The sequence below is a fragment of the Danio rerio genome, chromosome 12 (genome assembly GCF_052040795.2).
Source record: "Danio rerio strain M-AB ecotype USA chromosome 12, GRCz13ab, whole genome shotgun sequence".
Classification (NCBI taxonomy): domain Eukaryota; kingdom Metazoa; phylum Chordata; class Actinopteri; order Cypriniformes; family Danionidae; genus Danio; species Danio rerio.
The window spans coordinates 31,195,859-31,222,272 of record NC_141032.1 but is presented as its reverse complement, the minus strand read 5'-3'; the positions used below and the strand labels follow the sequence as shown (position 1 = coordinate 31,222,272).

The window sequence follows — 26,414 nt, the reverse complement described above, 5'->3', positions numbered from 1 at the left end:
AAAAGTTCATAAAGCTTGGGCTTAATATTATTAATCGTAAAAAACAAATGTAATCAAAATAATGATTAAGTCGTGTTATTATTTTTGTATCGTTTAATCTAATGTGAAAAAAATTACTCTCATTTAAAGCATTCAAGAGCTTTAACGTCTTTTTTTTTTTTTTTTACAGTTGCTAGGATACGATGTTACACATACTGGTGGTTTAAATACATGTATGTTGAGCCGTTTTCAGAGACAGGGAAGAGAAATGAAGCCCTTTGACAAGATTATGGTAAACAATCACGCAATTTTCTATATATAACAGTTAAAATAATACCTTATATATGACTTATCTTTACAAAAAAATAACGTTAACTGTAACCTTTTTAGGTGCCCCAGGTTCCAAAAGCACGGGTGCTGTTATGGTAGGTCATCCAGAAAAAAAAAATTAAATACAACAAAAAGACGTTAATAAATACAATAGATAAATGCCATAAAAAACATCCAGCTCAGTTTGTGTTTTCAGCATATTCGGAAATCGATTAAAACCCTCAATAACTCTTTTTGTTTGTTTTGTTTGTTTGTTTGTTTGTTGTATTTCTAGGGCAGACTTGAAACACAGTGATATGGAAGAGATTGAGAAGAGTAAATCCACTCAAGACATTGAAAGGTTTATTATTTAATGACAAATTTTGTGGTGATTAAAATATATATTTTCTGTGGTGTACATTACTTAAACATACATATTTAAAATATCTGCAGGAATGAAACTTTGCAAATGCTTGAAGACCATTAAAAACAAACAACATTTTTTGTTTGGGTCATTTTGGACTATATGTAGCACCATGTGATATCTGTGAAGATTGAGGTAAAGTTGGTTTTATATTCATATATTCAGACTTTCTCCTTAATGACATAATTTCAGAAAAGTATTCTTTGCAAATTATAAATAGCGAAATCATATTAGCAGCCAATGACTTTCAACAAACAACATTGTTCACAGTCAAATAAATAGTGCTGATGTTGTTCTGAAGTCATACTTGCATGTAATTTCAGACCTAATATTTAAGGTACCATAGCAAATAATTTATGGAGCATATCAGCAGTTGTCATTGAACGAATGTGCGAATACAAAACCAACTTCACTTAAATTCTGTAAAGTTATGTGTGTCTAAAAACATTTGGTATGAGATTTAGTTATATAAGCATCCTGACAAACCATTGCAGCATGAAAAAAATGTATAAAGATTTTTTATTTGAAAGTTAAAGTTTACGGAAGTAAAATTAATTAGTTTTAAGTACTATGCATGGTGTTATTTTAGAAATGTACAGTGTTTGAGATAATGTCCTTTACTGAGCAGTAACCCTTTATTTGTACTTAGTTAAGAAATTATTTAATTTTCCTGCCACTGTGTAAATAACCACGTTAAAATGAAACAGTTTTAACACCTAAGCTAAACCAAGGCAGATTTCTATAATTCTGTATACCCACTCACTCATTCATTTTAGACTTGTTCTCCACTTTATCACGTGTTGTCATTATTGTAGAAAAAGGATATTATTTTTTATTACTTTGGTCTCTGCTTATCATTAAACATTTGGATTGCTTAGGTGATATGTTAACCAAACTTTTTTTCTGAGTGTGAAATACCTTGCATACTGATAAAGCATTTTTGCAGAAGTAGATAAAGCTGATAGAAATGCAAAGACCTGATTGTCTATAATTAACTTGAGCTTTGCAACTAAACTTCCTGTGAGCAGAGATATTTTGAAACTGAACACAGAATATTTGCAGTTTGAAGTCTTATCCTTTTAACATTGTCCAGAGAATTCGTAGAAAAAGAGGATGTATGTACGAGTGCGGCCAATGGAGGACTGGGGAATGATTGACAAGTGATGCATTCCACTAAACTCCACCTGTTAATATCAGCTGCGTATAAAAGCTGGAGTCAGGACAATAAAAATTGTTGCCCACCTCCTAAAAGTAATTCTTGCATTGAATTGGGGATACCAGAATTCTGGGAATCGAAATGATTCATTTGTGTCCTATAAATTGCTGATATTTTTGACTTAAAGAAAATTTCTCCTGACTATTTTATTGAACACGCATAAAATTGATTAACTATTCCAACGTCATATGAAATGAACCACCTATATTATTCATTCATTCATTTTCCTTCGGCTTACCTTATTTATCACCACAGCGGAATGAACCACCAACTATTCCGGTTTATGTTTTACATCGTGGTTGCCCTTTCAGCCACAACCAAGTACTGGGAACCACCTATATTATGTATACCTTTTTAAAGAAATCCTTCATTAAACTAAATCACAAACATAAACAGTTTGTCGTACCAGAGACCAGAAAGTGCTGGATAACAGAAACTATCCTTAAAATGATTGATAATATGTATAGGATGTTCTAGAACAGTCATCTCAAACTCAATTTCAGGAAAGCCACAGCTCTGCATAGTTTAGCTCCAATCACCTCCAACTCACATCAGCTCAATAGTCTCTAGTAGTCGTGAACATCTTGATTGGTTGGATCAGCTGTGTTTGATTAGGCTTGGAGCTAAACTGTGTAGAGGCTCCAAGAATCAATTTTGAGACCTATGTTCTTGAACATTTTACATTTTTGTCGTTTGCTTCTTCTCCAGGATCTTGTGCCGTGCGTTAGTAGCTGATGAGTCTCAACCAAAACAAAGAGTACTGCTGGAGTTGTACACAAATCTGGTGCGGTTCTGCAGAGAGCAAAACTTCAACAGGGAACAAACCTCTGTTCTCATCTCCATTATCAAAAATGTGCATCAATTTAACACAGGTGATAAAAAATTTAAGTACAAATTACATAAATTATAATAGCATATCGTCTAGATTGCTAGCATGTTTCTTGCATCAATTAGATTGTTAGTATAAATTAGTATACCTAGAATATAGCTAATAGACAGCTAAAGGGAATTAGCAAATGGTTAACAATATCTGGTATTTTACTAGCACATTTTATGCTAACAAGCTTCTAACAATAATTAACTAAATTAATTAGCATGTGACTGGCAATATTTTGCTATCATGTTACTAGCATGTTAAAAATGTTACTAGCATGTTTTAGCATACCGCTAACATGCTTCTGACATAAATTAGCATGTTTTTTAACATGCCAGAATAATTTTACATTTTCAACTCACTCTAGGTTAGTTTCTAGGCTTTTCTACATTAAAGCAGTAAACAATCTTGTAAACTTTTCAGAAACATCCCTCAATAACACAGATGACTGTTTGACCTACTGTAGTGAACTTCTGATTTGCCATTCAGTCAGGGTACGTACATACACTACCATTTAAAACAATGGGATCATTATAGTTTTGGAAGAAATTGTTATTTTCAATGTATTTTGTAATGTATTTCACAATAATTATTTCCCAATATTCACGTTCACACTGGTTTTTGTACATAGGTTGACTTCGGTTAAAGACGTCTTTGAAAAACACTAAAATATGCCTGTTTTTCTTTCTCATGGTAAACACAGAGACCTCCTTTCAGCATCGACCTCTTCAACTCGGAGCAAGTGACTCATATTTTATACTATTTCATCAACACCTATATGAGGCACTATTTTTTATACAAGTACATTTTTACTCCAGAGGTATGTATGATTAGGTTTTGAAATGGTACTGTGTATTAATTGTTGTAATGTACAGGACAATTTACTTTATGACCCATTTCTCTTACATGGTAAAGGTTCAGCTAGATATATCTTTGTCATATACTGGAATACCTGAAGACACTGATATAGAGCCAACTGCCAAGAGCCAATCTGGTAAAGTAACACACATTACAAAATAATAAAATATATCTTTATAACACACATCTAAGATTAGAAAGCATTTATTGACAATTGTTGTATATAAAGAAAGTCCTGCAGATGAAGAAAGAGAAACTGAGAGGGAGACAGAAATGGACGGAGAAGTTCAGCAAAGCTCTGAACTACCAGAAATGAAGACCACAGAAATCAAAAGTCCCAATCCAGGTAACAATGCGATAGAGTGATTATACACTGCTTTAAAGTCTTTTGCCTAAAAATGACAATTTCCTTGTGTTCAACAGAAGGAAGAAATTCAAAGAGGTCTAAAAAAAATAGAAGTTTCAGTGGTGATAGAAATTTCATTATTCTCTCTTTTGACTATCTCTTAAAAAAACTAAAATGATACTATACTATAACTACCATGTTATTACAATGCAACGACACAGTAATTGCACGCAAGATAAAAGTTTGTAATTACATCTCAGATGTAATTACAATGTCCTTACATCCAAAATAAAAGTTTGTATTTACATATGTACTGTGACTATTATATTAAATATACAAATGCTGTAATTGAAAAATACAAAGAAACATCTTTATATATATTTTCTTGGATGTAACTACAATGTAATAGCAATGCAAGTACAATATGACATAGTAACGACAGTAATTGCGCACAAGATAAAAGTTTGTAAATACATGTGTACTGTGTATATACACGTATACAACTGTAAATAACCAAATACTGTACATGCAATATACAAAGAAACATTTACATTTACAAATATTATCTTGGATGTAACTAAAATGTAATTACAATGTAACGACATAGTAATTACAATGTAACGACATAGTAATACATCCAAGATAAAAGGTTGTAATCGGCTCAGTTGGCGTTTCTGTGTGGAGTTTGCATGTTCTCCCTGCGTTCGCATGGGTTTCCTCCGGGTGCTCCGGTTTCCCCCACAGTCCAAAGACATGTGGTACAGGTGAATTGGGTAGGCTAAATTGTCCGTAGTGTATGACTGTGTGTGGATGTTTCCCAGAGATGGGTTGCGGCTGGAAGGGCATCCGCTGAGTAACAACGTGCTGAATAAGTTGGCGTTTCATTCTGTGGCGACCCCGAATTAATAAAATAATGTAAAATAAATAATTGATCTGCAGTTATTATCAAATTATGTTCACAGAAGGGTTAGTAATAAAAGTATTTATGTGTGTAAAGTATCTGTTTTGTGAGAAGTTCTTCTCAAATGATATGTGAACAGCCCTTACGGCTTTACTGTGACAATTCCTCAAGTAAAAATTCCGTCATCTGAAACTTTCTGTCATACACCACGCCCACCAAAAAGGTACCCTTTTGGCAGTGAAAACGCAAGCTTAATAAAGGTGATCCGTACCGACCCAAACCGTACCGTACTGTACATGAAACATAGAAAGAAACATTTAAGTTTAGAACTATCTTGAAAGTAATTACAATGTAATAGTAATGTAATGACACAGTAACTAAGTTGATAATTCCATGTGTACTGTGTATATTTACGTATACAATTATAACCAAATACTGTACATGCAATATACAAAGAAACATAAATATATTGCAGATGTAATTACAATGCCCTTACATCCAAAATAAAAGTTTGTAATAACATATGTAATGTGAACATTTATGTATACACAAACACTGTACATTAAATAAACAAAGAAACATTTGTTTATAAATATTAACTTGGATGTAATTACAATGTAATAACAATGTAATGACACAGTAAAAAAGATAAAACTTTGAAATTACATGAGTGCTGTGTATATTTACATATACAACTATAAATAACCAAATACTATACATGCAAAATACAAAGCAACATTAACATTTATAAATATTATCTTGGCTGTAACTACAATGTAATGAGATAGTAATTACAATGCAATGACACAGTAATTACATCCAAAATAAATGTTCGTAAATTCATATGTACAGTGTAAATTTACATATAAATACACAAGCACTGTATTTGAAATATCCGAAAAAGCATGTTTATAAATATAATTTTTTGGATGTGATTACAATTGTAACAGGAATCTAATTACAAATGTAACGACATAGTAATCACAACATAGTGGCACAGTAATACAAGATAAAACTTTGTAATTAAATGTGTGCTGTGTATATTAACGTATACAACTAAAAATAATCCAAATACTGTAAATGCAATATACAAAGAAATATTTACATTTATAAATATGTAATGTTATAGTAATTACAATGTAACGACATAGTAAGTACATCCAGGATAAAAGTTTGTAATTACATATTACATGTGTGCTGTGCATATTAACATATACAAATATATAAATGTATAATGTATAAATAACTAAATACTGTCCATGCAATATACAAAGAAGCATTTACTTTTACAAAAATTATCTTGGATGTAACTACAATGTCATTACAATGTAATAACATAGTAGTTACAGTGTAATGACAATAATTGCGCACAAGATAAAAGTTTGTAATTACATGTTATAACAATGTAAAAACGTTATTACATGGTAATTATAATGACGTAATTACATTCAAAATAAAAGATTACATATGTAATGTGTATATTTACATGAAAATACACAAACACTACATGAAATATACAAAGAAACACATTTATAAATATTATCCTGGATGTAATAACAATATAATTACAATGTAATGACAGTAATTGCAATGTAACGGCACAGTAATACATAATAAAAATTTGTCATTACATGTGTGCTGTATATATTTATCTATACAACTATAAAAAACTAAATACTATACATGCAATGTACAAAGAAAGATAAATCTCTCAGATGCAATTACAATGTTATAACAATGTAATTACAATGTCATTACAGCCAAACTTTGTAAATACATATGTAGTGTATATTTATGTTTAAATACACACATACCGTACTTGAAATATACAAAGTAACATGTTTATAAATATTATCTTGGATGTAATTACAATGTAAGCACAATGCAATGACATAGTTATTACATCTCAGATGTAAATAAAGTTTTATAACAATATAATTACAATGTCATTACATCCAACATAAAAGTTTGTAATTACATATGTACTGCATATATTTACATATAAATACACAAATACTGTACTTGAAATATGCAAAAGCATGTTTATAAATATTATATTGGATGTAATTACAATGCAACGACAATGCAAGTTTGTAATTACATATTACATCTCAGATGTAATTACAATGTTATAACAATGTAAAACTTTTATTGCATTGTAATTATAATGTATATACACAAATACTGTACTTGAAATATTCAAAGAAACATTTAAGTTTATAAATATAATTTTGGATGGAATTACAATGTAATAGCAATGTAATGACATAGTAATTAATTTTGTTATGACGTGTACTGTGTATATTAACGTATACAACTATAAATAACCAAATACTGTACATGCAATATACAAAGAAACATTAAACTGTATAAATATTATCTTGGATGTAAATAAAATGTAACGACACAGTAAAAGCACACAAGATAAAAGTTTGTAATTACATGTTACATCTCAGATGTATTTCCCAGAGATGGGTTGCAGCTGGAAGGGCATCCACTGTGTAAAAACTTGCTGGATAAGTTGGCGGTTCATTCCGCTGTGGTGACCCCGGATTAATAAAGGGACTTAGCTGACAAGAAAATGAATGAATAAATCTTAGATGTAAATACAAAATTTAAAATAATGTAATTACAATGTTAATACATCCAAAATAAAATTAATTGTAATTACATATCGTCAGCTTAGAATTATAATGTTTTATCTGCGTTTTAAATGATTTTGAGATGTTGAGCAAACAATATGTGCATAACAGTTCTCTTTCATACATTAACAGGACAGGGACCCTAAATGTACTCTAAATGTAAATGATCAAAATTCTCTTAAATTTGCAAATTGGGGTAAAAAAAAAAAAAAAAAAAAAAAAAGGGCAAATGCAGGTAGAACCTTCTAATTCTAAAAATTCATTTTCCGCTTGGAATTATAAGGTTTTATCTGGCAGATCATTAATTGAAGCATTACTTTCAAGAAATACAATCAGTCTGCTTATTAATTTAAATTGATGTTGGAACAATATGTTGATGTTTGAGAAATATACTTTTTTGCTTTCTATAACATTTAATTAATGTTTTAGGATGAATATTTTTTCTTGTTCAAATTAAGCATACAAGGCTGTGCTAAATATTTCATCCCGTGCAGCTGTTCATTTTATGTAAAGAATATGAATTATATACTTTATATGAATTCTTTAATTATATTTATTGAATGATATGCCTCATGAATTAATTTAAGTATTTTCCCTTCATGGCAAATTTAAAGACTTTAAAAGAAAAACAGACAATGAACAAATGAGCATAATAAATACTGAAAATGTTTCACTGACTATATATATGTACAAATATATAAAAATATTTCACATTTAATATATTACATTTCTTTAATAGCTGTTTCTTTTTCAACTGTGTGAAATATTTCATCTCAATGTAAAAAAAAAAAAAAAAAAAAAAAAAACGCTTCTAAATGATCACATTTGCACACACATTTTCAGTTTCAGGTTTCTTCTCAATTTTATGTGGTGCGACAATATTTAGTCGCTGCTGACTTTTTGTTTCTTACTGGTCTTTCCCTCTGTAAATGGAGCAATCCAGCAGAATGTCAAAGAAAGCTGATCGGTCCTCATGCGTGCATTTGAAATGCTGATTAGCTCAGAGAAAAAAACCTTATAGAGAGGAGTTCAACTTTGTAGATAAAAAATTTTTTGTTTTTTTAAGTAAAAAAAGTCTTAAAATGTAAACAACTTATAAATAAATATCCCATAATGTAAATGAGTTGCATTTAACAAGAATATGTAAATAACTTAATTTTGACAAAACTGTCAGATAGAACCTTATAATTTTAATGTAATAATATCTCAAAAAAAAAAATAAAAAAAAATAAAAATAAAAATAAAAAGTTCTATTTTTGCTGCCTTAAAACCTGAGTTGGAAGTTTTTGACCAGTCTGTAGTCTGGAGTATTATTGAATATTTTTGTCTCATACGGATTAACTATGTCAAAGTTTGTAATTAACTATAAAGAGTACCTGCAGATCAGCTACCGGCAGTTGAAAGAGCCACTAAAGGACTTTATGTTGTCTTATTTTTCTGTCTTGTTTTGACTTGCTCCAGAATCTACCCCTACTCTCTGTCTCTTACTTACTTTTTATGTGATGCATAATTTCCATCCATCCTCCAAGCATTGGTCGACTTCAGTATTCCTCAATTTGCTAGTTTTATCTCAAGCTTTGGCAAATAACTGAGAAAGCACCAATGTAGAATTCTTACAAAGTATTTTAAAAATACAAAACACTAAAGTATATTGATACAAAATATTAAGCTACTTTTATAAATCTTATCAAATGCAAATTACTAAATACTATTTTGCATTTAAAATACATATTTGAAATACATGTATCATAAATACTGCCCATCTCTAACAATGACAAATTACATTTCAGATTGGTGTGGTCATAGTTAGTTTAAACAAATGTGATGTTGTGGTGTTTTATAAAATGATGATCGATGTGAAATAATGAAAATGCTCACTGTAAGTCTGTTGTCCATAAAACACAAAACACTGAAGTAGTAAAAAAATACTTTTGCAACTTTTAATATTTTTAGTCATTTAGAAAACCTGTCAATACATGTGGAAGAGATTTATAAATCAGCGATTACATATCATTCATTCTAAACTGCATGCAGTAGCATATAATCCTCATTTCATACAGCAAATTAAATAAATGCATATGCTCACGTGTGCATACTATGTTTTTATTTCCACAAGGGCTTTCATCCAAATCTGACCTCAGGACTATAGTTGAAAAAGAAGTGAGGAATGAAGTGATGCGACTGAGCGCTCAGCTTCAACAAGAGTTAAAAAACAGCGCTGATCAGCTCAATAATGCCATCAGTCAACTGGAGACCAACATTCAAGTTAAGAAGTAAGAGAATAGTCTTCCGGAAAACACTCATTTCGAAAGTAAAAACACACAAAATACAGTAATTATATATATATTATTCATATTTGTATACCTGTTAAGAATCAGTACAGTACCTTGACGATGAACAGATCATGTGCTAGCTGTGATAAAGAGCAACATATAAGTGGTAAAACATTTACACAAAATTTTGTAAAGATTTAAAACTGGGTTACAGAACTGTATATTTCAAGTATGTTATTCTTTGTATTTCACCTTGTTAAATGTTCCCTTGTCCATCTATGGTTTAGTCTGGAATTGTTTGTGAGGCATAAGAATGATAATAAACTCATATACAATCTGCTTTGAGCCAAAAATAATTAAAGAGCTTGAATAGCAAACAAGCTTAGTAAATCTTAGCAAATTTGCTCTCTTGATGAGAAGCTGGTCCATATAATAAGCAATATCTGCTGATAAAACTAGAACTATAGTGAATAAAATGAGGTCACATGACAATGCTAAAAATCAAAAAGCACCACCATCTATAGATGGTCGTGTTTGTGCACCTTTTGGACAAAAACAAACAAAGAAAAAAGGAAATAAAAATGAGACAAAAACTGTAAATGGAGAGTTAAGTGATATCTTTAGAGAGCAAAAAATGTGACCTTTAGTTTTCAAGGTCTTCAAGGCCCAGGAGAATGATTTTAGCCGTGTTCTGGAACAGGGCGGCTCGGTTCTGCTGTTCTCCTTTCTTCACCCAGTGTCCATAAATGCGGAAAGCACAGCCGTCGATCAGCTTGCGCACTCCACGGATGGAATAAGGGTCTCTTGATAGGAGCTCTTTTGTTAATGGTCTGGCTCGGTAGTAGCGGCACTGCATCCGTATACAAGCCAGCACAGTCAAGATAAGAGCCTGAAAGAAATAATAACAACAGTTGTGGATTAAAGTTGGAATAATGCTTTTAAAAAGAATTGATAATCAAAATAATCAAGGATTTTGGGCTCAATGATGAAACAAAATTGTGTAATGTTAAATTTGACATTTTGACAGATATTACATATAGATTTAAAAAATAAATTGTCATTTAAATCAATGTAATCTATCATTTAATAAATTAAGTAAGTAAATTTATAGTGTATATAAAATAAAAAATGTCACCTTAAATGTCTTCCTGGGACTAAAGAGCCGCACATCCTCCTTTTGGTACTGACAGAAGAAAGGATGAGCTAAAGCTTGCTCTGCCGTGAGGCGAAGTGTAGGTTCCACTACCAAAAGCCTCGAGATCTATGAGAATATGAACATTTTAAGTAAATACATACGCACATGTAGTGGGTCAGAATACTGGTATACATAAGAGACTCTCACCAAGTCTTTGACAGTGTCAGACCGGTCATCCCACTCTGGAGAACTGAACTGATACCGGCCCTCCATGATCATTCTCAGCATCAGTAGCTGTTTACGATGCCAGAACGGTGGAGATCCGGCCAAAAGAGTGAACAGGATCACGCCACAAGCCCAGCTGTTGAAAGAAACACATAGAACAAAACAATGAACTAACTACAACACTTCTGTGATCCTAAAAAAGGGCTAATAGCAAGCCTCGAGTATCATGAACTTACAGATCAACCTCTTTCCCGTATCCCTCATGTGTCTCATCCATGGAGCACTTCAGAATCTCTGGTGCCAAATATCCTGGTGTTCCACACAGCTCTAACAAGAGAAACATCGATGTTTAAACAGTGCAGTTGTTCAAGTATTCATACTATGCCACACACTTTTCCTTTTTCACCAATACACATCATTTGTTTACCAATACTTAAAGCCCATACTTAAAGGGTGCTTATGGCAAACTATATTCTATATACACTATATACAGTCAGAATTATTAGCCCCCTTTTGATTTTTTTTTCTTTTTTAAATATTTCCCAAATTATGTTTGACAGAGCAAAGATATTTTCACAGTATGTCTGATAATATATTTTCTTCTAGAAAAAGTCTTATTTGTTTTATTTTGGCTAGAATAAAAGCAATTTTTAATTTTTTTAAAACTATTTTTGGGACAAAATTATTAGCCCCTTTAAGCTAATTTTTTTTCGATTGTCTACAGAACAAACCATCGTTATAGAATAACTTGCCTAATTACCCTAACCTGCCTAGTTCACTTTATTAACCTAGTTAAGCCTTTAAATGTCACTTTAAGCTGTATACAAGTGTCTTGAAAAACATCAAGTAAAATATTATTTACTGTCATCATGGCAAAGATAAAATAAATCAGTTATTAGAAATAGGATTTTAAAACTATTATGCTTAGAAATGTGCTAAAACAATCTTCCCTCCATTAAACAGAAATTGGGGAAAAAAATAAACAGGGGCGGTAATAATTCTGACTTCAACTTTATGCAATTAATTCCTATAATCTGGAACCCTTAGTGCAATGAAATGTGGAACTGGAGATAGAAATATCAGAAGACATTTGGCAGTTTGTTTTAGTTAATTTTCACTCATCTTTTATTTGTTCAAAACATAAAGAAATACAATTTAAAGTATTAGGCAGATTACATTGGTCAAAAAGTGAAACTAGCCAAATTTGAAGCAAATATAACCCCTAATTGTGACCGATGTAATGTTGAGCCAGTTACACCATCTCATATGTTTTGGTCTTGTTCAAAAATAAAGTATTTCTGGCAGCTAACATTTAAATTTCTCTCCATAATTTCAGGCCATAATTTCAATAATTTGTATTACACGACAGTCCTAGTGTTGTAATAGAAGTAACAATGTGATTGCCTATGATACGCTTTTAACTAGAAGGTTAGTATTGTTAAAATGAAAAAGAAAATTCCAACCTCAAAGCAATGGCTTAATATTAAAATCTCTTTTACTTAATTTTATTATTTATTTGCATTTTATTTTAATATAACACATATATTTGATCATTTTAATTTAGCTGAAAGAAAATAAGTTGTTAATATGAGATGAAAAGTGACCAGCGTCCCTGGTTTCACTCTCCCTCCAGTCATATTTACTGTGTGATGTGAAGCGGGTTTATTAAACAGATGCAAGGGCAATTTGTTGCTATGCCGTCCAAAGCAGCAGAGTGGTCAAAGAGAAAATTCCACCCATGTACATGTGTACTTATCTATGAATGAACCACACATTCTCACCCAAAATGCAATGTCTGTTCAAATAAAGCGCCGACAGGACATTTCTCTGTAGTATACTTGTCCCTGTAGTATACTTGTCCCTTGTCATGACAACGATGGTAAAATCATGCCTCTCGACTCTTTCACTGTCAATAAAATGTTGTTATTTTAATGGCTTGTGTTTGTTAAAAATCAGTATAATTTAAGTTACTTTATTTAGGGTGGCTCGGTGGATAGCACTGTCGCCTCACAGCAAGAAGGTCGCTGGTTCAAGTCTTGGCTGGGCCAGTTGGCATTTCTGTGTGGAGTTTGCATGTTCTCCCCGTGTTTGCGTGGGTTTTCTCTGGGTGCTCCAGTTTTCCTTAAAGTCCAAAGACATGTACTATAGATGAACTGGATGAAATAAATTGGCCGTACTTGATGAGTGTGGGTGTGAATGAGTGTGTATGGGTGTTTTCCAATACTCGGTTTTGACTGGAAGGGCATCAGCTGTGTAAAAAATATGCTGGAATAGTTGGCGGTTCATTCCGCTATGGCAACCTCTAAAATACAGACTAAGCTGAAAGGAAAATTAATGACTTTAATTTAGAAAGTCTTACAAAATTACTTTATATTACTTGATTTATATGTTTTAAATAAACAATACATAACATTCTCAGGTTTGGTTTTGTCTTTGGTTAAGTGCATCAAAATATGTCAGTTTTAAGTTATAAGCCAGAATTTTCATTTAGGTGCATCCCTAAAGTTTCTTGTTCTTTGTTTTTTAGTAATGTGAAATGTCTCTATGCTCCAAAAACACAATAACAAGAGTTTAAACAGACAATGCTTTAAATGCATGAAGATGTTTGTTTGTTTATTATTGGAGTAACAAGGCACAGGCAGTAAAAACTCTGCCCTCTTCTGGAAATGGGGTGGAGCGCAGCAGCTCATTTGCATGTAAGAAACCGTTTGTTTTAGCTTGCTTCCGATATTTTAAGAATGGAATTAAAAAGGATGTGCTGTAACTAAACTTACTTTTTTATATATAATAAATGTCTATAAAGAAATAGGCTACTTTTTTTTTTAATATCAAGGTTGTAATACTTCCTTCTTTACACCTTCCTTTAAAAGAATAATTAGTTACAGTTACTAGTATCTCACAAATAGTAACTGAGTTAGTAACCAAGTTACACAATTATAAAAGTAACTAATTACCAGGAAAAGTAAATATTGCGTTACTTAAAAAAATCTTATTTGTCAAAGGACTATAAAATAAATATAACACACTTTAAACTAATCTACACTATTTTAATGTTGTAAAATAGTGTTATATTTCCAGTTTGCCTTTGAACTTGCTGGATTTGCCATTGTTCTGACTCCAGGTGGTTGGGCTGTGCGACTGTGTGTGATTGCCCACAATGCTCTGCCTCTATGCCTCTATCTGACAAATGATGGAAATGTACTCTAAGCAAATGATCACGTTCTCAGTTACACCACGTTTACAGCCACACCAATCATCATCACTGGCTGGTTATGTGTCGTGTTCCAGCTCCAAACACACACACCCACACGAGAGAAAGAGACGTCCTATGACTGAGAGAGACGCTGCTGGCATGAAAACTGCTTCAGTGTTCAATGTGCATATTATTGTCAGCAATGATAATGGTGTTGTAACAGTGGGAAACAGTAGTTCATTTGATTCCTTGATACTGAAAATAGTATAGCCGTTTATTTACATCGCAGTTATTCCCATCACTGGTTTTCGCATTCTACAAATAGTTTCTCTAAGTTAAGAGTTTTTCTTAATGAAAACTCAAAACTGCTTTTACAAATATTAATAATATCATCAAACCAGGTGTTTGTGGTATCATCTGAAGAAGTTGCTCTCGGATATCAGTCAGGAGCCCTGTTTTATAATACCTCTGATGAATAGGGCATAACCGGACTGCTTTAATTGAGGAGGATATCTGAAATGGGTTTACTTGGTGTTCCTTTTCTTACCTCTTAGCTTTTCATCAGGTCCCAGCTGGACAGAAAAGCCAAAGTCTGAAAGTTTGAGGTGCCCCTGGTCGTCTAGCAGAATATTTTCAGGTTTGAGGTCACGGTGTACAATATTTAGAGCATGTAGATACTGGACAGCCTCCAGAAGAGCACGCATCATGCTCCTATAATCGTTTCAGAGGAAATATTTGTAATTATGAGGAGGACAACTAGCTGTTGTGGAAGCTTGAAACAAAATTTGAGATTTTGAGAATAAAGTGAAAGCTCACCTGGTTTCCTTTTCACTGAGAGTGACTTTTTCTGTCAAGTAATCAAACAGCTCTCCTCTTCTCATGCTGTTCAAAGAGTTACAGATGATTAGCTGTTTAAAGGTTTAAGTTTTTTTATGTATTGGAATGGACACACTAATGCACCAATTGTTTATTTTAAAATATGACTCTACAACATTAATATTGTTCATTTCTTTTGTCACTGTTTCAAAGATTTCTCTTTTAATGTATTTTAAAATGCAACTAAAGATATATTTCACCCAAAAGTTAAACTTCTGCATGGAAAAGAGGATAACATTCCAACACATCATTTACTCATTCATCATACCCATTTCAGTTTCTTCTTCTAGTGAACAATGTTTTTGATTACTTCAATAGTATTTTTTTTTCCTATTGATGTCAATTGCTGTTTTTTTCCAACAATATTTAGAGCATCTTGTTTTGTTTTAAAGAGAAGAATTGTATTCATAAAAATTTTGAACCACCTGAGTGTGTAAATGATGTAGAAAATTTTAATTTTGGCTGAACTGTCTGGTGAATTCATGTAATTCAAGGCTAAATGACTCCAGTCTTCAATGTCACATGATTTAATGCTAACTTAATTCTTATTAATGCAACATGTTTAATATAAAAACATTTTTTTCTGTAATCTTTAAAAATTTAAACAGCACTGGTTTTTAAATATCTGTAACATTCTAGATATCCTTACTATTATGTTATCAATTTAACACACCATTCCTGTACATAAGTAATCATTTCTTTTTCAAATGTATTTATTTATGTCTTAATGCCATATCAACAGCATTGGCTATATTCATGACAAAACCTAAACTAAATTTACAATATATACAGTCTTATGCAACAATTTGGGCACCCCTCTGTGGCTGCATAGTTTTGTGTTTGTTCTATATAGGAGACGATTGCAATGAAATGCCATTCGGTATCTAGAAAAATCTAGCCAAAGTCATGTTAAGACAGAAATCCATAGTGTAGCAGTATTAAAATGTGTAAAATTAACTTGAAACTGAAAAATAGGTTATGAAAAAGTTTGGGCACAATCTATTAGTTGGATTTCAAAACCTGTGGTCATTTAATACTGATTGAAAACGCAAACTTGATTTGAGTGACTCCGTGAACCTTACAATCTTTACAGAGGTGCAACCAATCATCATAAAGGATATTTAAGATAGCTAATTGCTAGCTGTGCTTCTCCTTATTGTGAACCAGAAAGTAGCAACATGAAAACCTCAAAAGAACGTCCTAAAGACCTAAAAACTAGCACAATTTATCGTCATGAATTAGGAGAAAGATACTAAAAGCTATCACAAAGGTTTAAAGTCTTTATTACCCCAGTCAGAAATATAGTAAGAAAATGGAAGGCCGTCTACAGGCTGTTACTTCAGCAAAAGGTGGCTGTGCAAAAGATTGGTAACATTATACTGTTGGGGTGCCCAAATCTTTGCACTTGTCTGTTTTTGTTATGACTTGAATTGCATTGCATCTATTGATTAAATAAATGTTGTGTCAGAACTGAAATGTGGCTCTTTCCCTAGGTTTTAAAATATATCCAAATGAATTTACTCATTTGAAAGGCCAGCAGACTATGGCTTGCAACTATAAAAAATTATCAGGGGTGGCCAAACGTTTGCCTAAAACTGTAACATGCAATCATATCGGTTTCTTAATAAACATTCATTGTATAACACACAAAAACATACAAATAACAACAACACTGAAAAGAATCGCATTCAATCTTTCAGTTGATTAATGATAAATATTCTAAAACTCCTCCAGAAGACACCTTTTTAAAAATATTTCCTGAATAAAAAAAGTTTTCTAATATAATTGAATACTAAATTTATTCAAATGTGTTTTATCGTCAAAATATTCTTACACAAGTCACAGACAAGTTTTTCTTCCCCTTTCAACAAATACGAGTAAGTCTTGAGTGGCCAATTCTACAGCTGCGTCAGAAATCGCACACTTCTATACTATATAGTACGCTAAAAACAGTATGCAAGCCAAGTAGCATGTCTGAATTTACAGAATTTGAAAAACAGTATGTGAGATGTACTCAGATGACCTATCATTTTTGGTGAGACTCTGAAGTGCACATTAGATGGACGCTACGCTATCCCATGATGCCCCGCTAGAGAACTCATAAATGGGTATAAAGCGACACAACTGATGTGGGTAGGTCACATGATGATGACAAAATGGCGAATGTAGTACGTCCGAGTTCCATTCCTACTGTATAGAACATACTATTCTAACAATTGAGTAGTACATTTAAATTCAAAGGCAGCATCTACTGAGTAGGCGATTTTGGATGCAGCATACATCTCGTATGTACAACCTGATCATGTCTATTTTCAAAATGGTAATTATTTCTTTAATTTACAAATAGATTCCCTTCATATAATTAGTTGTTTCTACATTAAAAAGAAACAGTTTTAAAGTTAAAAATCTTGAAAAATAATATAATAAAATATACTTACAGGTCAAATACCAAAAATATGAAGGCCGTTGACTCATAAGAATCAATAAGTGTTACTGGAAAGAGTGAAAAATCAGGTCAGTTACTACTAAGAAAAGTTTGAAAACATCACTTGAAACATTAGCCATGTAACTGAGACTCACTGATGGACGGATGACCTTTCACCAAATTAAGCACATGGATCTCCTTGAGCGTGGAGCTCTTCACCTCCTCCAGCTGCTGTTCTGTCATCTTCTCTGCTGTGATTTCAATGATCTTCACCGCAAACTCTTGTCCCGTATGTTTATGTACACACCTGCGCACCACACTGCTCACTCCTCTGCACAGCGGACAGTTTACTTAGACACAGGACATCTCAATGAATGACAGAAAGCACTCGAACAAATGCTCACCTGCCGATCACCTCTTTTGGATCATACTTCTGATAAAACTCTTTTGCTCCCACCCAGTCAGGTAGTTCATCTCCAAGAACGATATCACGAGTCATGCTGAATTCTTAAAACACAGACACATTTATTTATATTGATTTGAATGAGGGAGGAGAATGTTTGCATGTCTGCTTTTTGTGTATTAGAAATATTGATTGGTCAGATAATCAATCAGTCGGTCGTACTTGTGCTATCACATACGTACACAGTGTACAGATATTTAAAAGCTACTTTTGAGAAGTCATTGTGACGTCACGTTCAAAAATTCCACCTGAAGCCTTTCCTGTGAATCATCAACATTTTTAAACTGGCTGTGGTGGTTTTATTTCAATAAATTCCTTCATTTTCTTTCTGGCATTTTTTTTTTTACGTTTTATTTATTAACTCATGTCAGGGCTCAACAATAAGGACTGCCTGATCGCCCAGGGCCAGTGTGCGAGATGCTTGGGGCAGAAGACAGGATCGTTACTGGCCCAACTACCCCAAGTTTTAGAATCGAGAAACAGTTTGTGCTTTTAAGCCTTTAAATGCCACCTTCTGTATGACGTAGTAGATATATTGCTTTTTGGTTCCTCATCCAGGCCTGGATTAAGAATTCAGAGGTCTCTGGGCACAATGTCTAGTAGGCTCCTACCTGGCCTCTATAGTGAATTAAAAAAATAAGATTAATATAATATTTTTTTAAAATAAAATGAATCTATAATGTATTGCCCGCATTTAAATAAATGATATACAGTACATTTATTTTTCGTTTACAAAGATTTTACTTATTTTTTAAGCATTTAAAGCACACTTTGATAAAAAAAATACTAATAGTGAAAATTAATAGATTTTTATATTCTTGTTTAAATTCACTGAAGCAGTTTTTAATGTATAACTTCTATAAACTTATTATGCATAGGATCTGGATATAACACCTCTTCAATCCAGTTCTATGAATCTTTGTCCTTCATAATACACACACTTTTAATGATTCCTACTTGTTTTCTTCATGATGAAGATTAAGCAAAATCTGATATGCAGTGGGGGGAAAAAGAAGAACGTGTTCATCAGACGCTGGAGTCCAACCGGGTTCATGATCGATCGTGTCAAAATATGTTGCCATGCGCTTTACAAGCTATGCCACTCACGCTGCTGTTTGTTGTGCTTTTTACTAATGTTATCTCTGTCAATCAAATGATGATGGGCATGAATCACTCCACTAGCTTATTCTAGTGAGGTGTGTTATTTGAACAATTTGAAAAAATAGTCTTACCGTTCCTATGGTATATACGTTTCTATGCATATACCATAGAAACGGTATAACAGAAAATTCTGTCTGTTTTAAAACCTTGACTTTTTCAAACTGCGGTAAACCTTAAATCCGGTTATGGTTCCATGCCTAGTACAACACAACGAAAAACTTTCCAGGAAAAGCAGACAAATCGGGAGCCTTTTTTATTGAAACATTCAATTATTAAAAATAAAACCTTGAAGCACGCGATAAAAGTGAAACACTTTGTATTTTGCTCATTATACATTTATTAACATTTTTAAATCCTAGATTCACAGATGTTATTTTTGAGGATCCTCAGATGTCCTGAATAGCATTAAGGCAGATATATAACATATTGAAAACATGTAGCTTTTAACTTTTTTTTTTTGTGGGGCCAGTGACAATTTTGGCAGGGCAAGTAAAAATCTTAACCACTGGCCCATTCGGGCCATTCGAACCAGTAGAAAAATCGGGCCGGTAGAAATCAGGCCAGTAGAAAAATCCTTAGCATTAAACCCTGCATGTGCATGTCAATAAATAAAATGTTTAAAGAAAAAAAGCTTTTAATACTATAAAAAATACACCCACCCACCCACTAGCATGCATGCACGGCCTGTCTGTCAGTCATTCATTTTAATTATTTTCGTTTTTATCAATCAATCAATATGTCTGTCTGTCTGTCTATCAATCTGTATATCCATCCATTCATCTATCAATTAACTAATTACCTAATAAAATAATTTATTTTATCATTATTACTTTACTTTAATTATTTTACCTCAATATTATTATCATCATGATGACATTTCCTTTTAGCTGTGTCAGTAAACTTTAGTGCTGCAGAACAATTGTTAATTATCAGCCCATATTACCTAATATTATCTACTACAAAAACTTTTTTAAATAAGCTACATTAATATTAGTTAATGCATTAATAATACAACATACATTTATTGCAGTATAATTTGTTAACGTTTATTGATAAAAATGAACTCACTGTTAGTTCATATCAGCTCCAGTTCATTAGATATTATAAAATTTACTTTAAGCAGGGTGAATGCACCTCAAGCTACTACATCCCCCGCTGCTGCAATCAGCTTCCAGAAATGAACAGATGTGCTCCAGCATTAGGCTCATTCAAATCAAGACTGAAAACATCTGTTTGTTTAGCTGTGCTTTTACCAAATGAGCACTGAGCTACATCCGACAGATCGCACTATGATGTCTTACTTTTCTTTTATAACACATTTGAATGTTTAATCATTTTAATTCTTTTAATCATTGTTATTTTCTAGCTTCTTTTATTCTTGTTTAAGTAAAGCACTTTGAATGACCATAGTTTATGAAATGTGCTATAAAATAAACTTGTCTTGCCTACACAGTTAAAATTAATGTTGATATTGATGTTGAAATTAAAGCTTAATAAAATGAACAAACACTTCAGAAGTATTTTCATGTTCAATAATCTAGTTAAACATCAAATTGAACATTTAAATAAAGTGTAACAAAATCCATTACATATTTAGTTATGCTAATATTAAGCTATTGTATAATGTTACATTTTTATAATATTTAAAAAAAAATCCAACATTATTTTTAGACCATTTGGTATATATTTTGCAAATAAAGCAATTTGTTCAAGCAGTAAACAGCACGTACACAATAGGTACGAGTTCACATGCATGTGTGATGGGGGTCGCGTATTTGTGTGTAAAGTGAGTGACAGGAATTTTTAGGGACTGAACTTAACTGCTACAGTTACCATATACATTACAGCCCTATAAATACCTGACGTCTGATACAGATCTCCAAAATTAATGTACAAATTACGATAAAATAGATATAAATAATGATTAAAACAGATATGAATAAACATTCTGAATTATTATTCTCGCCTTTCAAACTAATAAAGCTCCATTATTTATTCTTAAACGTTTATATTGTTTAAGTAACATTAACAAAACTATTTAGTGCACATATAATGCCAGCTAACAGTAGAAACAATACGCAAGTAAAGCAAACAGTCTAACTGTTCTGAGAAATGTGATGTTGCGATCAATGACCTCGTATGCGGTCTTGTCCCGACCCAGAAAAAGCCGAAAGTTTACTTACAGGCACTTCCACAAAATCAGCCGATGCGCGCGCTCGTCTGACAGCCCAGTGTCTTCAACTGACCGGCTGAAAACACGTATCCGAAGCTGCAGACTGTGTTGCCATGTTAACTGTTAAAACTTTCAGAGCCTTTCTGGTAATGTCAACAACACCACAGTCGAGTCGACTCCACTTCTCTTCTCTGGCTTCATGTAAATGACAGCTGATGTAGGCTCTTTATTCGTCACTGCCGCCTACTGGAGGGGGTGAATAATAGCACAAGCCATTTACTAATAGGTCATGATGAGTTCGTAATCAGGGTTTGCTTATTTATTTGTTTGTTTGTTTGTTTGTTTGTTTGTTTGTTTGTTTGTTTGTTTGTTTGTTTGTTTGTTTGTTTGTTTGTTTGTTTGTTTGTTTGTTTGTTTGTTTGTGTTATAGGGTTGAAGGTTTTTTTTACATTTTATACATTAGGGCAAACCACTGCAGGTGAATAAGCTACCAATGTTATGTTTTGAAATCCAAATGAAGCATTATTTTATAAAATATTCGCTACTTTGCATAAATTCTGGCACAAAAATCTGATTAGTTCAGGTTCAAAATGTTTACTTTTTTCAAACTAGCCTGATAAGACTTGGGAAATCCCTTCATTATTCATAAAATACTTCAAATAACAAGAACATACTAATTAATGTTAACATTTTCTATATGTATGCATATATCCCTCTGTTGAACCTTCAAATTGTAGATAGCAATAAAACCGTGACATTTGATGTATGCAAAGTGCTGCTGAGAAGGAAATTAATGGCTCAATACATGCAGGAAAAAACACCCAAATAAATAATATTAGGCAATATATATATATATATATATATATATATATAAATACATACATACAGCTAAATGTACAAGCATTCCATTCTTACATGTGGTTTGTTAGTATTTGGCTGGGATAAAACTATTTGAAAGTCAGGAATCTGAGTGCTAAAAATAAAAAGCAAAAATTGCTTTAAAGTATAGTCCGAAATAAGTTCTTAGTGTGTAGTAATTATATCAGCTCTATAATCTTGTGTATTACTAATCAAAATATTAGTTTATTTACAGTATGAATTCACAAAATGTATCTATTGAACATATTGTTTATTCATCTAATAGCTAATGTTTGGCACAATATAAAAAACAACACAACAATTTTGACACAAACAGTGTAGTTTTGGCTATATATTGCCAAAAATATAACCGTGCAACTCAAGGTTTTGATTTAGGGTCAAACAAAAAGAGAGTATAAGATACTTGAACAAGAGTATTGCAAAGTAAACTCTGAATAACTATAGTACAAATTAATCAACAAAACAAAGTCACTTTTAAGTCCATACATGAAAAATTTTAAATGTAAGTCAACTCAACTTAAAGAGATTCTTTGTTTCAACTTAAGATGTTAAGTTTTAATTAAATAATTTGTGAAATTCAACATCTCAAGTTGAATCAAAGAATCTCTCTATGTTACGTTTACTTACATTTTTAAGGCAGCCAGTGGACGGACAGACGGACAGACAGACAGACAGACAGACAGACAGACAGCCTCCCTTTGAATTTTTTTCTTTTTCGAATATTTCCCAAATGAACTGCTAAAACAAGTCTTATTCATTCTATTTCGACTAGAATAAAAAGCAGTTTTTAATTTTAAGGTCAAAATTATTAGCCCCTTTAAGCTATATATTTTTTTTACTGTCTACAGAACAAACCATAATTAAACAATAACTTGCCTTATTACCCTAACTTGCCTAGTTAACCTAATTAACCTAGTTAAGCCTTTAAATGTCACTTAGGCTATATAGAAGTGTTTTGAAAAATATCTAGTCAAATATTATTTACTGTCATCATGGCAAAGATAAAATAAATCAGTTATTAGAAATGAATTATTAAAACTATTATGTTTAGAAATGTGTTGAAAAAAATCTCTCCACTTAACAGAAATTACTGGAAAAAAAATAAACGGGGCTAAGAATTCAGGGAGATATATATATATATATATAATAGATATAATAGATATATATATATATATATATATATATATATATATATATATATATATATATATATATATATATATATATATATATATATATATCAAAACCATGCTTACTTGTCATAAGGGATGTGCCATTGTGCATATAGCCTACTATGGATGCCTAGTATGGATGGAGTAGTGAAGATCATTCCACCAGCAACAAACAGTTAAGGGGAGAGTTCTGGAAAGTGTTAATGTTCCTCCCTTTGATGTTAACAGGAAGTGGTGCTCACTTAGCACAATAAAAACTGCTTTATTTCTCATGGCACCTCAATAGGACTAACAAATTGGAGAATGCTTTTAATGTGCACACCTAACCCTACACCTCACAGTGAAGTCACTCGCTCCTTTGAGTGCATTGTGTCTGGGATTGTACATCTAATGCCTAGTTCACACTAGAGGATTTTAAGCCTGATTTGAGCCCGATTTGGAAGTTAACGAGCTCGCCGACAGATCGGGCTGTGATCGGGAAGAAATCTGCGGGTGCTCGGCGCTCGCCGCTCTTTATGTGTGAACTACTGAGCAACGCATCAACGAGGCTCGCTGACGCGTCGCTGACACCTCGCAGACAGAAATCCAACATTCAGCATGCTAAATATTCCAGAGCAGTCGGCCGACTCAACCCCACGTGTGGTCAGATGTAGTGACGAGCTACAGCCAATGAGAGAGCATATCAGCATGAGCTGAATGGCTGTGTGTTCAGGAGCTCAGCAGAAACATCTGTGATTGGTCAGAATGGGCATCGGTGCACTCGCTTCATTCTGCGTTAGCACAGACATGAGAGTAGGCTATATTAACAGTGGAACTAGAATTCTGTAACTATTAGAATTACCATACTGCTCATTCTGACCGTTCTCATATAAAACGCCATACTGTCACAACATATTTACATTCAAAGCTATTATTGAGATACTAAAATTAAGCTTTGAATGTCTGGCATCATATTTAATGACACCATTACCCTAAAAATATCATCTTTTTTTGGTAATACAGCCTATAAATATGTAGTTAATATACTAAAACACTTAAAGGTCTTGGCTTTCATTTTCACTGTCAAACAGGAGCTATTTCACAGCACAGAATATGCTGTTTTGAAAGATATCTGAAGTAAATTGATGTTTTTGCCATCAGAAAGTTTTGTTTATGTTAGCAGGAAGTTGCCAGGCAAGAAAATGCACACATATTTAAAGTCACAGTGAAAAGTATCAGACATGCATGCAGTCATTTTGACCAATATGGCAGAATTTAAGGCAGAATTGCTCAGTTCTTTACTGTTTTGTAATAAAAAAAATAACAATGTCAGAAAGAAATACACTGATAGTTAGAAAACGGCAGGGTGTTATAAATATGTTAGTTTTATTTCAAAGAGTTATAAAATTACAAAAATTAAAAACTCTGTGTATCTCCACTCAAACCTTGCAGATGAGTGATTAATCCGCTCATAAATCAGCTGATTTGACGATGTTTTTAAATGCTTTCTTCAAAGCTTGAAAAGCTGTCAGTGATGAAATCAGCACACAAGCAGCCAATAGTGTTCAGCTTTGTCTGACAACTCCTCCCTCAAATTTTCATTGGCTGTGGTTTGGTAGCTTGAATGAGCTGATGGGGAATGAGATGTTGTCAGATCATGTAGTGTGTGACCCCCCTCTTGTGGATCGTTCACGGAGTGTTGCGTAGTGTGAACACCACAGAGATCAAAAGACACAAAGTCAAGTCATGTAGTGTGAACGGCACAGCGATCTGCTGATGTTTAAAATCCTGTAGTGTGAACTAGGCTTAAGGTTGTTTGTCTCAGCTTGCGTATGCAAATCTGCAACCAGATAATCACCTACCTGATCACCTACATTCCCATTAGCTATATGGAAAGTAAGAGAATTTCAAAAAAAAAAAAAACAGAATGAGAATGCACAGTTTTTGGAAAGAACAGCTTTGAAACAAAATCTGTAAAAATACTTAATTAAAAATGAATTCAGTTAAAATATAAACAGTACCAAGAGGGCGGCACAGTGGGTCAGTGGTTAGCACCATTGCCTCACAGCATAAAGGTTGCTGGTTCACATCCTGGCTGGGCCAGTTGGCATTTCTGTGTTCTCCCTGTGTTTGCATGGGTTTCCTTCAGGTGCTCCGGTTTCCCCCACAGTCCAAAGACATGCGCTACAGGTGAAAAGAACAAACTAATTTGTCTGTAGTGTATGGGTGTGTGTGTAAATTGTGTATGGGTGTTTCCCAATATTAGGTTGTGGCTGGAAGAGCGTCCACTATGTAAAACATATGCTGAAAAGGTTGGTGGTTCACTCTGCTGTGGTGACCTCTGAAATAGAGACTAAGCCAAAGGAAAATGAAGGAAGGAATAGTACCAAGATATGCCAGTAAACAACAAAAGCCAATCATTTAATGGGATGGACAGATTGGACTCTTGTATCTAAGGGTGTGTTTCTCCTTCTCTTATTGGTTACTTTGTCGCTATGCTGTTTTGACCATAGTTTCCATGGGCACCACTATCACATCATCTAGACCTGAAACAGAAGCCATAAACTCTTTGTCTTTTTAAAATTGACAAAGAATAAAAGACAGTGACTTGGACATATTTAATATTTTTTTTCATCTTCTCTCTCTCTGTCTCTCTCTCTCTCATGTGCATGTATTTGTTTGCTTATATGAACATACATTCCTATCTCATAACTAAGACTGCACAGACGCTGCATATGAAGCTGAATGTATCACAAAAGAATGTATTTACCTATTTGACTAAACATTGCCCATTTATTATAATCACAAAAATAACATTATGAATACACACACACACACACTCGCCTGCCACTTTATTGGATACACCAGTCCAGCTGCTCAGTGATGTAAATTTCTAACCGGCCAATCACAT

The 26,414-nt window shown here is 32.9% G+C and overlaps 2 protein-coding genes across 5 annotated transcripts; one reads left to right on the top strand and one right to left on the bottom strand.

Annotated features, from left to right (window-relative positions):
• Nucleotides 1-184: 184 nt before the first annotated feature.
• Nucleotides 185-10,161, top strand: cfap119 (cilia and flagella associated protein 119). 2 transcript variants are annotated; one of them, NM_001328027.2, is given in 9 exon segments: nucleotides 185-271; nucleotides 370-404; nucleotides 589-649; nucleotides 2,637-2,800; nucleotides 3,226-3,296; nucleotides 3,506-3,622; nucleotides 3,718-3,796; nucleotides 3,890-4,006; nucleotides 9,666-10,161. In NM_001328027.2, coding segments are annotated over 7 exon segments (753 nt in total). In that variant the 5' UTR covers nucleotides 185-271; nucleotides 370-404; nucleotides 589-605; the 3' UTR covers nucleotides 9,827-10,161.
• On the bottom strand, nucleotides 9,465-21,674 carry phkg2 (phosphorylase kinase, gamma 2 (testis)). 3 transcript variants are annotated; one of them, XM_087274832.1, is made up of 10 exons: nucleotides 21,484-21,674; nucleotides 18,081-18,184; nucleotides 17,832-18,007; nucleotides 17,690-17,744; nucleotides 15,192-15,257; nucleotides 14,923-15,086; nucleotides 11,419-11,509; nucleotides 11,165-11,318; nucleotides 10,958-11,083; nucleotides 9,465-10,711 (listed from the first exon to the last, which is right to left on the bottom strand). In XM_087274832.1, the coding sequence occupies exons 2-10, from the start codon at nucleotides 18,173-18,175 to the stop codon at nucleotides 10,466-10,468; spliced, it is 1,173 nt and encodes a 390-aa protein (XP_087130958.1). In that variant the 5' UTR covers nucleotides 18,176-18,184; nucleotides 21,484-21,674; the 3' UTR covers nucleotides 9,465-10,465.
• Between the last annotated feature and the right edge of the window lie 4,740 nt (nucleotides 21,675-26,414).